General features: G+C 40.6%; 1 protein-coding gene across 1 annotated transcript; it reads right to left on the bottom strand.

Moving 5' to 3' along the window:
• Positions 1-2,053: 2,053 nt before the first annotated feature.
• On the bottom strand, positions 2,054-8,532 carry LOC131224963 (uncharacterized). The gene is made up of 2 exons (XM_058220398.1): positions 7,605-8,532; positions 2,054-2,145 (listed from the first exon to the last, which is right to left on the bottom strand). Exons 1-2 carry the CDS (start codon positions 8,530-8,532, stop codon positions 2,054-2,056), a joined length of 1,020 nt encoding a protein of 339 aa, XP_058076381.1.
• Positions 8,533-15,227: the final 6,695 nt, after the last annotated feature.

The raw sequence follows: 15,227 nt of genomic DNA on the forward strand, positions 1-15,227 counted from the left end.
GCATGGTATTTCCTTTTAGCATTGTACTCAATGATTATATTAGTGGATATGTGATGATGATGTTGCCTTTGTGAATTGGGTAATCTTGTGGTTATGCTTATTGCGAGTTAAAAAAATAAAAAATAAAAAAATCCTCCTTGTAGCATCCCAGGATCGAAATCTGGTGTATGGACGCTGGGAGCCGAGAATGGGATACTACGGAGGTCTTCATTTCAAAATCCTCTAATCCCTAAACCTACAAATTTCGAAATCATCAAATCCCCAACTCCTACAAATTTCGAAATCCTCTAATCCCTAAACCCTATAAATTTTGAAATCATCAAATTAGCATTTCCCCAAATCCTCAAATCTTCTAAAAGCATACCTCTATCCAAGCTTCAACCCTTACACCATTCACCCTTTAGTTTGTAAGAAAATGGCCCTTCTTGGAGCTATCGTCTCGTTCTTCTCCTTTTCACTGATGCTTGCCCTCATGGGAAAGCAGAGGGCGGCTCCTGAAGAGATGGGGTCGAGCCGGGCTAGGCGACCGTGAGGGGAGAGTGAGCTGCAGCTAGCAATGACTCCTAGCACCGTGGGTCCAAGCTGTGAGAGGGCCGCGAAGAGGAATCACGATGAAAATGAAAATATGGCTCCTCCCACACACCCCGAGGTGGACATAGTGAAATTTCGAAATCGAAAAGTCGTGTTTGAGGTCTCCGTCGAAGACAAGTTCTTTGGCGAGTTCGAGTTACTCGACTGCCTCTTGCATAATGATTGGGCACACATGTTTGATGGTACTACCACTCTGATGCAGGCTTGGTAAGGTCCTTCTACTCTGTAATTTGTAAGGCAAGTATGAACCCGTTAGGGTTCGACATCCGTTTTAGCAGGCAGACGGTCTGTGTTAACATACAAGTCATCTCCAAGTTCCTCGGCGCTCCTCTAGGGAAAGTGCATATTAATGTGAGAAATATGAAGAAGAAAGAGGATAGGGATGAGCGAATTATGCACCTGTGTGGGAAGCTGGTTGAGTGGAAGCGTGGCAATAGCGTGGCTGCTTCTGACCTACTCTTCCCATATCGACTACTCCACCACATTTGTATGTATAACCTGTATCCAAGGACAAGCAACCGGAATGAGTGCACCCGTTTCATGATAGAGCTCCTCTACCAAGTTGGCCAGGGAGCACAAGTATGTCTCCCCACCATTGTGCTTACCCAAATAGTAAAGGCAACGACATCGCCTCGAGGAAATGCAGCGCTTCCATTTGGTTGCTTAATCTGTAGTATGGCCTGCAAGTACGCGATCAAGGGATCCACTGGGAACCCCGAGCCCATGAAATTCATCGACGAAACTACGATCAACCATATGAATATTGACCCGAAACTCAAGATGTTGAGGCTCGAAAAACATGTGGATGAGATCGTAGAGGAAGAAGAAGAGGAGAGCGATGAAGAAGAAGAAGGTGGTGATGGGGAAGAGGAATCCAAAAAGGAAAGGGCAAACGAGACACCTCTTGCCTTATAGGAAATACGGGAGCTCTACCAATCGCTTGATGCAAGGATGGAGAGACAAGAGAAGCTTGGCAAGAAGCTCTACTGCGCAGTAAAAGCAGTCTTGTGCTGTGTATAGAAAGAGGGATCGTCCCCTCTTTCGCCTGACTCTGAGGACCAGTAAGCCCTCATGCCGCCCCTTTTTGTGGCCCCATCACTAGCATGGTGTCATCTTCTCCCTACAGGGACTTCATGATATGTATTGCCTAAGTTTAGTTTCTCATTATGCAATGAAAATGAAATCTCCTTTTCTTCATGTTATTTATGGTGTGGGCTGATAGTACTTCTAGATAAATTTTTCTTTCCACACCACAAGAATGAAGCAGATACAAATCTCAGGTGGAGACCTCAAGTTAGGACATTCCCAAATCTCCAGAGTTTGGAGGGCTTTATGTTTTCCCAACCAACCACTAGGGAATGATGTCAGCTTAGTACTTAAAAAAATTTCACCAAATGGTTAAGGTTGGGAACGATAGGTAAGGGTTGTCCAGATAACTTCCCTTCATTACTGATGTTTAAAGTCAGTTTCTGTAGGTGCCATGTAGCTTCTCACAGTAAGTGAGTCTCAAGGTCTGTAAATTTCTACAATTACTCACTTCCTCTGGTAGCTCCACTATATTTGTACAACACAAATCAAGATATCTCAAGTGTTTCAATTGTCCTACAACTCGAAGCAATTCCCTAATGGGAATGTAACTCAATTCTAATGTCCGTAGGCATCTCAAATGATGAAATAAATTGCGTGGAAACCATGTAGAACAAGCAAGAATCCTTTTCCTTGCAACATTTCACGGAGGTGAGGTTGCAATGGATCCAAGTCTAGCAGCTCACAAGTAGAGTTGGTTGCAGATTCTATGATTGATTTTGTAATGCAATTCACAGAAAAAATCATCAGAAACACACACCCACATTCTCATTTCGAAATGTCCCTTGACTTTCTCATTATTGTAGGTGAGCTGAGTAAGGGTGGTCTTCCCCAATCCCCCCATTCCAACGATAGAAATGATAACGGCCACCTCAGTCACCTCTCCGCTACTCTCCCTCAGTAATAAGTTTAGGACTTCATTTTTGTCATCTTCCCCCACTCTACTCACTGATAGCAAGCTCCTTACTGCACTTGAATCATTTGTTTCCATAGCAAATGCAATAATGGGTTCCCAACTTCATTGCCACATTTATAAACCTTTTGAAAAGACATCCTAATTCATTCTACCGAACGAACTTCGACATTTCATAATCGACCTCTGCATCTGTCAAGATATGATTCTGTTTTTCAATGAACTTTGTCCGAACCCATCTATTCTTAGTTTCACTTCTAACCTCAAGTCTTACAGAACAACCAATTTTAGTGATTGGTCTAGGAGCTAATTTTTAAGAAACTTGTTCTCTCTTCCCTTCTTTAGAACAAGACATAGCTCGGCATATGTAATATTGTTCTATTTTCTTATTTTCCCTTGTGGATTCAATGTATCTCAGTGACGACTCAAGAGAAGCTCTGTGAATTCGAAAAAGGCTATCCCATTGAGAAAGACGGTGATCGACCTCTTCACATTCATCATTGCATCACTATTTCAGCCCTGGAATGATCTATGGACATAACAGGTTCAATATACGAAATTGGGTCTACGGATCCTACCAATGGAGGCTACTCAAAGTCACCACAGCCTATGCATGTGGGTTTTTGGAGTCATTAAGTTGGTTTCTATTATTAAATTTTCTTTCCTTCATGATGGATAGATTAGTTTGAGGGCTGATACGATTTAATTTTTATAGATATGTGTTAGAGAAAAATGTAGCCATATATCATTGGATCAGGAGTTGATCTTGCGGTCGGGCCATACAAACACTAACTCGATAAAACTTGGGTTGGGCTCGGGTTGAGGTCTCGGGTTGCCTGAGCCAACACGAACCCGATTAATATATAAGTTCCTTATAAAGCAATTTATAATTGAGTGTAGATCATTTGTGTTGAAGGTAAAGGAAATTTCAATGCTAACTGCTTTTATTGGTCCACATCATTTTCGATTTTAGTCTCACATGTAGACTCCCACATGCCAATATCACATCTGGGGACAATATATACATTGAGTTCCCACTCCAGAGTGAAATGAGAAACGAAATTGCCGGGATTGACCGTGAAGTGAAGGGAAATGACCATGAAATGCATGGAAAACGTACTTAAATAAGACATTAATTTCACTACTAAACTATGGAGGTGTCCCAAAAGAATACTTTGTGGATCTTCTGAGGAATGTTGTCACTCGCCGGGATTGACCGTGAAATGTTGTCACTCTTTCTGGATGTGAGGGGCCATTGGAAATGACTGTGAATCAACACGGAATTGTTTGGAATAACTGTGAAATGCATGGAAATGACCATGAATTGAAGGGAATTGACCATGAAATGCATGGAAATGACCGTGAAGTGAAGGGAATTGACCGTGAAATGTGTGGAAATGACCGTGAATCAACACGGAATTGTTTGGAATGACCGAAAAAAAAACATGGAAATGACCATGAATTATGGCGAAATGACCGTGACATGCATGGAAATGACCGTGAAGTGAAGGGAATTGACCGTGAAATGCGTGGAAATGACCGTGAATCAACACGGAATTGTTTGGAATGACCATGAAATGCATGGAAATGACCATAAATTGAAGAAAATTGACTGTGAAATGCACAGAAATGACCGTGAAGTGAAGGGAATTGACCGTGAAGTTCTTGGAAATGACCATGAATCAACACGAAATTATTTGGAATAACCGTGAAATGCATGGAAATGACCATGAATTGAAGGGAATTGACCGTGAAATGCGTGGAAATGACTGTGAAGTGAAGGGAATTGACCGTGAAATGCGTGGAAATGACTGTGAAGTGAAGGGAATTGACCGTGAAATGCGTGGAAATGACCGTGAATCAACACGGAAGCCAAAGACTCTAAGCTTAGCTACAGAATGTTATGGTAGAGTGGTTAAGGAATCAATTCGCTTCATTTCACGGTCATTTCGCTTTACTTCATGGCCAATTCAATGCATTTCACGGTCAATTCCCTTTATTTCACTCTCATGTACCCAAAAATGAAGTAGATCCAAAGCTCAATGTGACACATAATAGAAAATAGTGGAGATTGAATGCTTACACAATGGATAACAGTCGAGGTTGACCGGGTCATACCTGGTCGACCCCAACTCCCTGGACACTTACCCGGTCGACCCCATTTGCGTAAATTTCAAAAAAATGGGGTCAATCGGGTCGGGTAACCATCCAATGAGTTGGGTTGTTTTTCATTGTGATGGCATTCAATCTCCACTGTTTTCTATCATGTGGCCCACTTGAGCTTCTTATTTCCATGCCAATTTGGAGACATCATTTTCATCAATAAAGAAGGGCCAGTTTCATCATCTGGTGGAGGAGGCCGGCCACCATCTTCCAACTGAGAATCTCTATTTGCATGAAGGGGGAGGAGACGGTAGTGATTTAGAATCAGAAGAGAACTCAATTGAAACCTCTATCAATCTAAGGTTTGGGATTGTGGATTAGAGGATGGAGAAATGTTGGGGACTTGGCAATAATAAGGTTTTATAGTTTAGGAGGTTTAAGGTTAGGGTTTTTGGGGGAGACAGGGTTTAACAACATCAGGGGTTTAGACAACATTCCAATGGTCCTTCATTACATAGACAACATTCCAATGGCTTGACTGATTTGGTTGGTTGACAGTTAGGTGACAAAAAGGAGTTTTATTGCATTGATGCTTCATGCTGGGATTAGTTTCTTAGTTTAGCTTGAGTTGTAGCATGAATATGATCTTCTAAAACTAATTGCCCTTAGAAGTGACATCATTATTCAGCATGACTACTAGTTGTGGTCATTACAAAGTTCTAGGACATGTTCCTTTCAGCAGGTTATTTGATTCTAGTTCTGTTCATTCTCCAAATTTGTAGAATAATGTTCTGAACCAACCAACCTTCAACTAATGACCTCAAATCTTACAATGTGACATCTTTGTATGATCCTTCACCCCCATAACATGTAGAGCATCTTATGGCTTGACTTGGAATGAGGGAACATGATTCATGTGGCGGACCCCAGTTAATAGGGATGAGGCTGAAATGATGATGATGATGATGAATGACGTTTCCTAGCAAGCATATTCATAATGAGGAAGTGCCACAAATTGCAGTTTCATTTATTTTTAGTCCTAACTCAAAAGCACTGAATGCAATTTCAACTTAAGAGACTAGAAGAAGCACATTATGAACACAACTTCCACATGAATCGTAATACTATTTGGTCATTCCACTTTATAATACTATTTGCAAGTCAATCCGATGGTGCATTGAAATTCACTATCTAAGTTTTGATTGAGTTGTTAGCCCAATATCAGTTACGATTCATGTTGAGGGATACAGGGGAGCACTTGGGCTAGTTTCAAGATGAGCTTGAAATGAACCCGACTTCCATGCAACGGTTACCTGAATTTTAACTCATGCCTCTTTCCCTCTCTCCAAAGTATGTAATTTAACTGAACTTATGCATTTTAATTGACCTCTAAGGGCCTGTTTGGTCAGCCACATTAGGTGGGGTTAAGGTGTCTGGAATTGTAAAACTTGCAATAAATGCATGTATAAGGTATTGTCCCTGAATTGAGTCCATCCCATGTTTTTGAACACCAAGTTTGGAATGTATACATTAAAAAGTAAATCCTAGGATTTACTTTTACATTACATTTGAATTGAACATGGCTGAAGTAACAATTTATCATCTGTGGGATAGGCTCATTTTCCAAAGCCAATAAAGTTAATTTTAATCCCATCTCACACTCCTTCCAAACATGCCATTCCATATTCAATGTGTGATTAGTAATGCTATCTCATTTAACACAACTTAATACCATTGGCCAATCAGGCCCTAACTGTTTACAAGATAACCAGTAACCATGCTTGTTGTTCCTTCAGATCATACAACAATCACAGAATAGGTGGGAATGACCGTGAAGTGAAGGTGCATGACCGTGAAATGTGCCGGAATGACCGTGAATTAACACGGAATAGGCGGGAATGACCATGGTATGCATGGAAATGACCGTGAAGTGAGGCGATTGGACCGTGAAATGCGCGGAAATGACCGTGAAGTGAAGGGGCATGACCGTGAAATGCGTCGAAATGACCGTGAATCAACACGGAATAGGCGGGAATGACCGTGATATGCATGGAAATGACCGTGAAGTGCAGCAATTGGATGGTGAAATGTGTGGAAAATGACCATGAAGTGAAGGGGCATGACTGTGAAATGCGTCGAAATGACCATGAATCAACATGGAATAGGCGGGAATGACCGTGGTATACATGGAAATGACTGTGAAGTGAGGCAATTGGACCGTGAAATGCACGAAAATGACTGTGAAATGAAGGGGCATGACCGTGAAATGCGTTGAAATGACCGTGAATCAACACAGAATAGGTGGGAATGACCATGATATACATGGAAATGACCGTGAAGTGAGGCGATTGGACGGTGAAATGCGCCAAAATGACCGTGAATAAATACGGAATCACCGGGAACGACCGTGATATGCATGGAAATGAGTGTGAAGTGAAGGAAAATGACCGTGGAGTGTATTCAATTACTCTAACAATTTCAAAGAAAGTAAAAGATGTATTCAATATACAACATTCACAGTCGTATTACAAAAAAATACTCTTCAAATTACATTATTTTGAAGGTATTAGAAATTTGCAACTCCGATGATTATGCCCTGTTTGTTTAAAACGTTCGCATATTTTTGTTGTTCGTTCCTCTTCCCGAGAAAGGATCCATACCTTCTTTGGTCTTCCAGCTGACCTCATCTGTAGCGGGGGCCAGATTCTTGAACAATACTCCTTGAATGCAGGAGAAATTTTCCATTGACTTTTGTCCCGTATTGGGTACACGAAATTTTCATACGTGATCTGATAATTTCTCACCATGTACCACGGGGAGCAATACAAGTAATGAGGAATATTATAGTTTATACATGTTGAAATAACATGAAAACAAGGCAAACCCTTTACTTCAAACTCGCGACATGTACATGAAAGCTCATTGAGCTTGACGGTATCATTGTAATCTCCCACAATATAGTATTCATCCCGGGAAATGCAACGAACATCTCGTGCCTTCGGTTTGAGATCCTTTATTTGCTTCTTAGCCCATGGTGTCAACGGTCCAACGAATGATGAAGCTAATTCTCTTCTTTTATAGAACATCACTTGAATTTTCAATCTGACCGTCTCTATTAGCATAGTTACCGGATATTCTTGTACTTCTTTGAATAGAGCGTTAACACACTCAACTATGTTTGTAGTCACCAAATTGAATCTTTTTCCTAAAAAATGCGAAGATGCCCACTTTTCATAACCTATTTCCCTCAGCCATGCATGTACCGGGGGGTTGGCAAGTTCGATATCATGCATTAATTTATCGAACTCAGCCCTCCTACAAGTCTTTACAGCCTGCCAGTAGTAGATTTCTAATGACTTGTCTTTGAATGTATCCACCAAGTTTCGGTATATATGGTACGCGCAGTACCCATGGGTTGCTGCCTGGAAGACCTGTGGAACTTCTTTCATTAGACCTTTATGACGGTCTGATATGATAACAAGACCAGGTAAATTCCCTAACAAATCGCTGATGTATGTAAGGAACCAGTTCCAATTACTGCTATTCTTTGATTCTCCGATACCAAAAGCAACTGGAAAGATATGATTGTCATCATCCAATGTCGTAGCAATAAATAGAATACCCTTGTACTTACCTTTTAAATGCGTCCCATCAACGGCCAAGACCCTTCGCAGAGATGTTTGAAAACTTCTGACACACTGTTCGAGCGCAACAAAACATCTCTCAAACCTCATCGTCTGTTGATTCACAAGCAGAGAAGTCAAAGTCCCCAGGTTCGCGATTCTCAACTCATGCAAGTACATCAAGAGTTCTTTATAAGAGTCTTCATAAGACCCCATTACACAATCGATTGCAATCTCTTTAGTGCACTATGCCTTACTATAGCTAATAAGAATATTATACTTTTCTTGTATTGCGAATATTATGTCCTTCGGCCTTAACCCCATGCACTGCTTAATGCAATTGACAACCAGTTCACTGGCCAGCTTACTGCTTGCTTGCCGATGATTGTTCTTCATCCATGACATTCCACAAGTATGTATGGACTTGTAGGTCTTAATCTTGAATATCCCCGCATCATTCACCCTAGATGCGTGTACCCTCCATTCACACTTATCTTCCATACCCGCCACGGTGAAGTTCTTAGATGTGGAATACAGCACCTTGTATTGAAAGTTGTTGCGGATTGCAAATTGGCTCAAAATATACTTATACCGGCTCTTGTCCTTGAACGTTTGGCCAACAGCTATATCAATCAGGTCATCAAGGGGACATAAATACAGTGACAGGTCCGCATTGGTGAAACCAGCATCTTCAAAAGGCACGATGGGAAGCCTGGTGGTGAACTCTAATGATCAACCCTGCTCAGGCAATGGAATGTCACTTCCACTCACATTTCCAATATTGGACGTTGAGGGAAAATCTACTCTCGTAAATGAAGGTGTTGCCATATTTTCAGGTTTGAGGTTCACGTCAGCTGACACCCTCACTAGACTTGTCATAAAGTTTGATGTATGACCTTGACTTGTCATCAAGTTTGATTATGAGCCAGCACGGGTACCGGAGTGTTGCTTAGAGAAACTTGTGAAGGTGAACACTTATATTCGTAATTGAAGATACGTTCCTCACCAAAACTTCCTAGTGCTGGGGTGTCATTAACACGCTACATTGTCTCGATGAATAAAGGGATGTAGTGATCCGGGTGCTTCAGCTGTGCTTTCAAGAACATTCTCACATCGTCATTGTCTTCAATTACAGCTAGAGGGACTGATTAGTTTGTGCAAGGATACAATACCCTCAACCTTATATCGTAATCCTCAGGTCTACTCTTCATAATTTTGTACATTTTCGATAGAAGCTGTTCATATGGAATGTCAATACATATAGCTGTAGTTTTCGATTCTCCACCCTTGTACGTATAACGGTCATTTTTGCAAACTAACTCCCCACCATATGAGCATAGGGTAATTACCGAAGCCATTTCCTGAAAATGAACACAATAGTATAACTCGTTTAGTATTCACATGATTACCAGCTCAAATATGACAGGCTTATCAGTCAGATTTGTAAAGTTTTAAATTACAGGGATGTATACCACTCAGTTCGCGATGATTTTTACTCACTTCACAGTCAATTTTACTCACTTGCAGGGGAGGTTCGCATTTTTTGCAATGAATTTCACTTCACTTCTCGGTCCTAAAGTGATTGAAAATGACTGGAAAGTAAGTGAACTTAAGGGCCTGTTTGATTTTTGGGCTCACTTGTAATTACCATGTAATTACAAGTAATAATTATTTACCTATGTAATTACCACATCTTTCCCAATGTAGATGTGACAATGTACTTTTTAAACACTTAAATAGATATATTTACAAAATTAATGTGGGGCCCACCAGTATGTATGTGATTTACATGTATGATGGAAAATCAAACAGGCCCTAGGTGAATTGAATTGACCATGAAGTGAAGGGGAACTGGCGGAATTAACCATGAAATGCATGAAAATGATGGTGAAGTGAAGGGGGAATTGATCGTGAGGTGAAGGGGATTGACTGTGAAATGAAGGGAAATGACCATGGAGTGCATTGAATTGACCGTGAAATGAATGGACATGACCGTGCAGTGAAGGGAAATGACTGTGAAATTCACGGAATTAACCCTGAAGTGAAGGAGATTGACCGTGAAATGAATAGAATTGATCATGAAATGCATGGATTTGACCATCAAGTGAAGGGGATTGACTGTGAAATGAATTGGATTGACCGTGAAGTGAAGGGGATTGATCGTGAAGTGAAGGGAACTGACCATGAAGTGAAGGGGGAGTTGACTGTAAAGTGAAGGGAATTGACCGTGAAATGCATGGAAATGACCGTGAGGTGAAGGGAATTGACCATGAAATGCATGGAAATGACCGTAGAATGAAACAGAATCACTAGAATTGACCATGAAGTGAAGGGAATTGACTGTGGATTGAAGGGAATTGACTGTGAAATGCATGGAAATGACCGTGAAATGAAACGGAATCACCGGAATTGACCATGAAATGCAGGGAAATGATTGTGAAGTGAAGGGAAATGACCGTGAAGTGAAGCGAATTGACCATGAAATGCATGAAAATGACCGTGAGGTGAAGTGAATTGACCGTGAAATGAATGGAAATGACCATGAAGTGAAGGGAATTGACTGTGAAATGCATGGAATTGACCGTGAAGGGAATTGACCGTGAAATGCATTGAATTGAACATGAAGTGAAGGGAAATGACAGTGAAATGCATGGAATTGACCATAAAGTGAAGGGAATTGACCGTGAAGTTAGGGGGATTCGCATGGAATTAATTGTACATATGCGTGGAATTGACCATGTAGTGAAGGGGATTGACCGTGAAATGAATCTCTTATTGAAAATTTGAATCGTAGTGATAACAATTCGCAATTTCAGGGCCTGTTTGGTTTTCTGGCTCAAGTGTAATTATCTTGTAAATGAGTAATCATTATTTACCAAGGTAACTACCTACATCTTTCCCAATGCTGACTTCACCAGTTACTTTTTAAGCACATAAATCGAGGATTTGTAAGATAACTGTGGGGCCCACATAATGTGTGTGGCTTATCCACACCATCCATACATTATGCCAAATGAATTTAAGGCATGAGCCTAAAAATTAGGCAAATCAAAACGTCGAATGGACCACACCACACGAAATCATGAGAATTGAATACCTACCATTAAAAACTTGTTGAGGCCGTTGGAAAATTTAGATCAGGCTTATATTTATACTTTTCACTTATCCATGTCCATGTGACCCTATGAACGGGTTAGATGGTGAATAAACTTCAATGTGGGCCCAGTAAAAGAATCAACTTTCAATAGTGGACAAATTAAATCCATTGTTTCCTTTCATGTGGGCCAATTGAACATTAGATCTTCCGAATTTTTTTGGATCAAGCCTTAAATAATCTAAAAAAACAAATGGACCACACGGATATATTATATACATTATGGTGGGCCCATGGATTTAAGTCAACATTTTCGGACCGGTTTTCTAGGTGAAATTACTCACTCATTTCCCAACAAGTGAAAAAAATGTAATAATTACTTTTTTATGGCGATTTACCTGGATTATGGAAAACCAAATAAGCTCAAAGAAAGCAACAAATGTAATCAATATATAACATTCACAAACGTATAACAATAAATGCACTTCAATTTGACAGTAAATTGCGTGAAAATCACCAAGTAGTGCATGAAGTTGACGGATCAATTCAGTATATTGACCAGGAAGTGAGTGAAATTGACCATGATACTTCATCTAATTGGATAGTCACATAAAATTGACTCAGCAATGCATGATATTGACCACTTGAAATTGACCATGGTCTTCTAGGTAAACACTTAAGAATTTACCTAGAATTTAAACTTCAAGGTAGTTGACCACGAACTCGAATCACTCCCTAACACTCAGTGAAATCCGTGTTCGAGAAAAAGAATAAGAGTGCGTTGATGTGTAACACATTCTTTAGAGAAAGGTCTTCAGGATTTCACGTTCATTAATGCATTCGCGTCCTCTCGTAAAATGAATGCACTTGGGGTTGAGGAGAGTGTAACAGGGAAGATGTAATGTGATACTATGATGAAGATGTGAAAATAAGAAATAATAAATACATAACTATGGGGCCCATGTAACGTTGATCTCTTTTGAACCGTTCGTATAACCCGGAGTTCGAGGAGCGTCAGCGCTCGTCTTCTAATCAGTTTTCAACCTTTGGGAAGGCGTCCGTACAGTTGGGGCTTATTTTTGCAAGGTAAAATAAGGTGGGCTTGGTCTCGTAAATGGGCCATAAATGGGTCGTACAGTCGTAAATTTCTTAAATGAGCAATCCAAGGCTTAAGTAGACCACACCATAGGAAGCAACGGTGATAATGATTCTCACCGTTGAAAATTTTCTAAGTACTACCGTGACGTTTATTTTCCATCCAACCTATTTATAAAGATATATAGACCTAGATGGAGAGAAAACACAAATATCAGCTCCATCCAAAACTTTTGTGGCCCTAAGAAGTTTTCAACAGTAAGAGTTTAATCCCCATTGTGTCCACTTGAGCCTTAGATCTACCTCATTTTTGGGTTTATACCCTAAATTGATACAAAAAATATAGATGCATGGTGTGGATAATACCTACACATCACAATGGCTAATCGAAGTTGCTGCCCTTTCCCAGCTAGAGACGGGCAGGGTAAGACGCAGATGCAGATTTCTTGAAAAGCATTTCGCAGGAAGTTCCTACACAAGGATGGTGAGTGGGGCCCACTACAATGTATGTGATAAATCCATACCATCCATCCATTTTGAGAGCTCAATTTAGGATGTTCGACCAAAAATGAGATGGATACAAAACTCAAGTGGGTCACACGAGAGGCAAAATTAGGGAAAGAAATTCCTACCGTTAAAAGCTTCTTAGACTATGAGATGGATACAAAACTCAAAGGCCATTCCTAATGGGATGAAGTGAAAACACCCAAAATAGAGCATAATACAAAAATTTTATGGCCATAAGAATGCTTCAATGGTGCTTACTAAATGTCGATTGTTTCCTCTTGTGTGGCCCACTTGAGTGTTGGATACACCTAATTTTCGGTCGCATGTCCCAAATTGAGCTCTAAAAACAAATGGACGGGGTGGATTTCTCACAAACATCGAGGTGGGCTCCACCCAACATCCTTATAGAGTAACTTACTGTGAATGACTTTTCGAAAATCTGTGTCCAATCCGGTTGCATGCTAAGTACGTGGTTTGGCCAGTGACGATGCCACTAACCGGTTATGTACTAAGTACATGGTTTGGCCAGTGACGATGCCACTAACTAGGTGGCTAGTGGTCGGTGCTATGTGGGCTCCACCATGATCTATGTGTTTATTCACATTGTTCATTCATTTTTACACATCATTTCAATAATTTATCCCATAAATGAGGCAGATCAAAATATCAGGTGAACCACACTACGGGAAAACAATAGTAATTAAACGTTTACCATTAAAAACCTCCTATGGGCCACTATAATATTTATTTAACATCCAACCTATAGATCAGGTCATACAGACCTAGATGAAGCCAAAAAACAAATATCATCTTGATCCAAAACTTTTGTACCCCTAAGAAGTTTTTAATGGTGAGAGTTCAATCAACACTATGTGGCCCACTTGATATTTTGATCTACCTCAATTTTGGGTTCATACCATAAAATTATATGAAAAAATAGATGGATGGCATGGATGAGACACATGCACTAGGTTGGGTTCCATAGAGCACCGACCATAACCACGGGCTAGTGGTAGGGGAGTAGCCAATTCGTTTCCATTTATACCAGGTTTTTTGTGTAAGCCTATTGCACAAAGTAGGCTTGCTATGATGCTATTTAGGGCCAGCCATGATATTTGTGAGAAATCCACCCCGTTCTTCTATTTTGTGAGATCAACTTAGGACATATGACCAAAAATGGGGTAAATTCAAAACTTAAGTGGGCCATACAAGATGGAAAAGTAGAGAAAGACTTTATTACCATTGAAACCTTCCTGGGACACACCTTAATGTTTATATGCCATCCAAACCATTTATAAGGTCATTCCTAACCATTTATAAGGTCATTCCTAGTGGGATGAAGTAAAATCATGAAAAACTTATCCTGATAAGTAGCTTTTATGGCCAAATGTATGTTTCAATGATAGTCACTGAATACACATTGTTTACTCTTGTGCAGCACACTAGAGTTTTGGATCCACTACATTTTTGGTTTAATGTACTAAAATGATCTCGCAAAATGGATGGACGATTTAGATTTCTCACAAACATCATAGTGGCTCCAACTTGCATCCTAGCACAGTAACTTCCTGCAAAGGCTTCCATAGGATACCTGCGTCTGAAGGAGTGTGAGTAGGAGAGTGTCTCTATCCGAAATGTGCATGAACAAAACTGTAAGGCCTGTATCCTAGACTGTACTATTTCATAGGCTTCCGTGGTCCTCCCGATCGAATTCCAGTAACCTGTGACCTGTAAATGGCGTTTGTACTGCCATAAATCGCATCCTGTATATCTATGTCGACTCGACTTGAAACTTGTATCCTAGCGACCGCGCTATCGTCACGATTTCAACGCCGCATCTTATGCGCCGATGCGATACTCAGGCCAGGATTTGTGGGCCCGCATTTATTTCAAGGAAAACGCCATGTGTTACGAATTCTGAGAGAATCTCTATAACCCATCACATCAATCAATTAAATACACATCTTACCACAATTACAAGCAACCCATACCCTACCCATCTCTCTCCCATTCCCAAAGTCAACTCTCTTTCTCTCCACCCATCCCTTCCTTACACCCATCACCCATCACTCCATCACCTTTTCATCCCATCACTTCTCTCTCTCTCTCTCTCATTTTCTCTCTTCACTCCCAAGCAACCAAGAGACCAATCGTCCAAGCCTCCTAAGGAGAAGCTAGGTGTGGCCCACTTCCCTACCCCAAAAAATCTCATCTC

The sequence above is a fragment of the Magnolia sinica genome, chromosome 14 (assembly GCF_029962835.1).
Source record: "Magnolia sinica isolate HGM2019 chromosome 14, MsV1, whole genome shotgun sequence".
In the NCBI taxonomy this organism is placed as follows: Eukaryota; Viridiplantae; Streptophyta; class Magnoliopsida; order Magnoliales; family Magnoliaceae; genus Magnolia; species Magnolia sinica.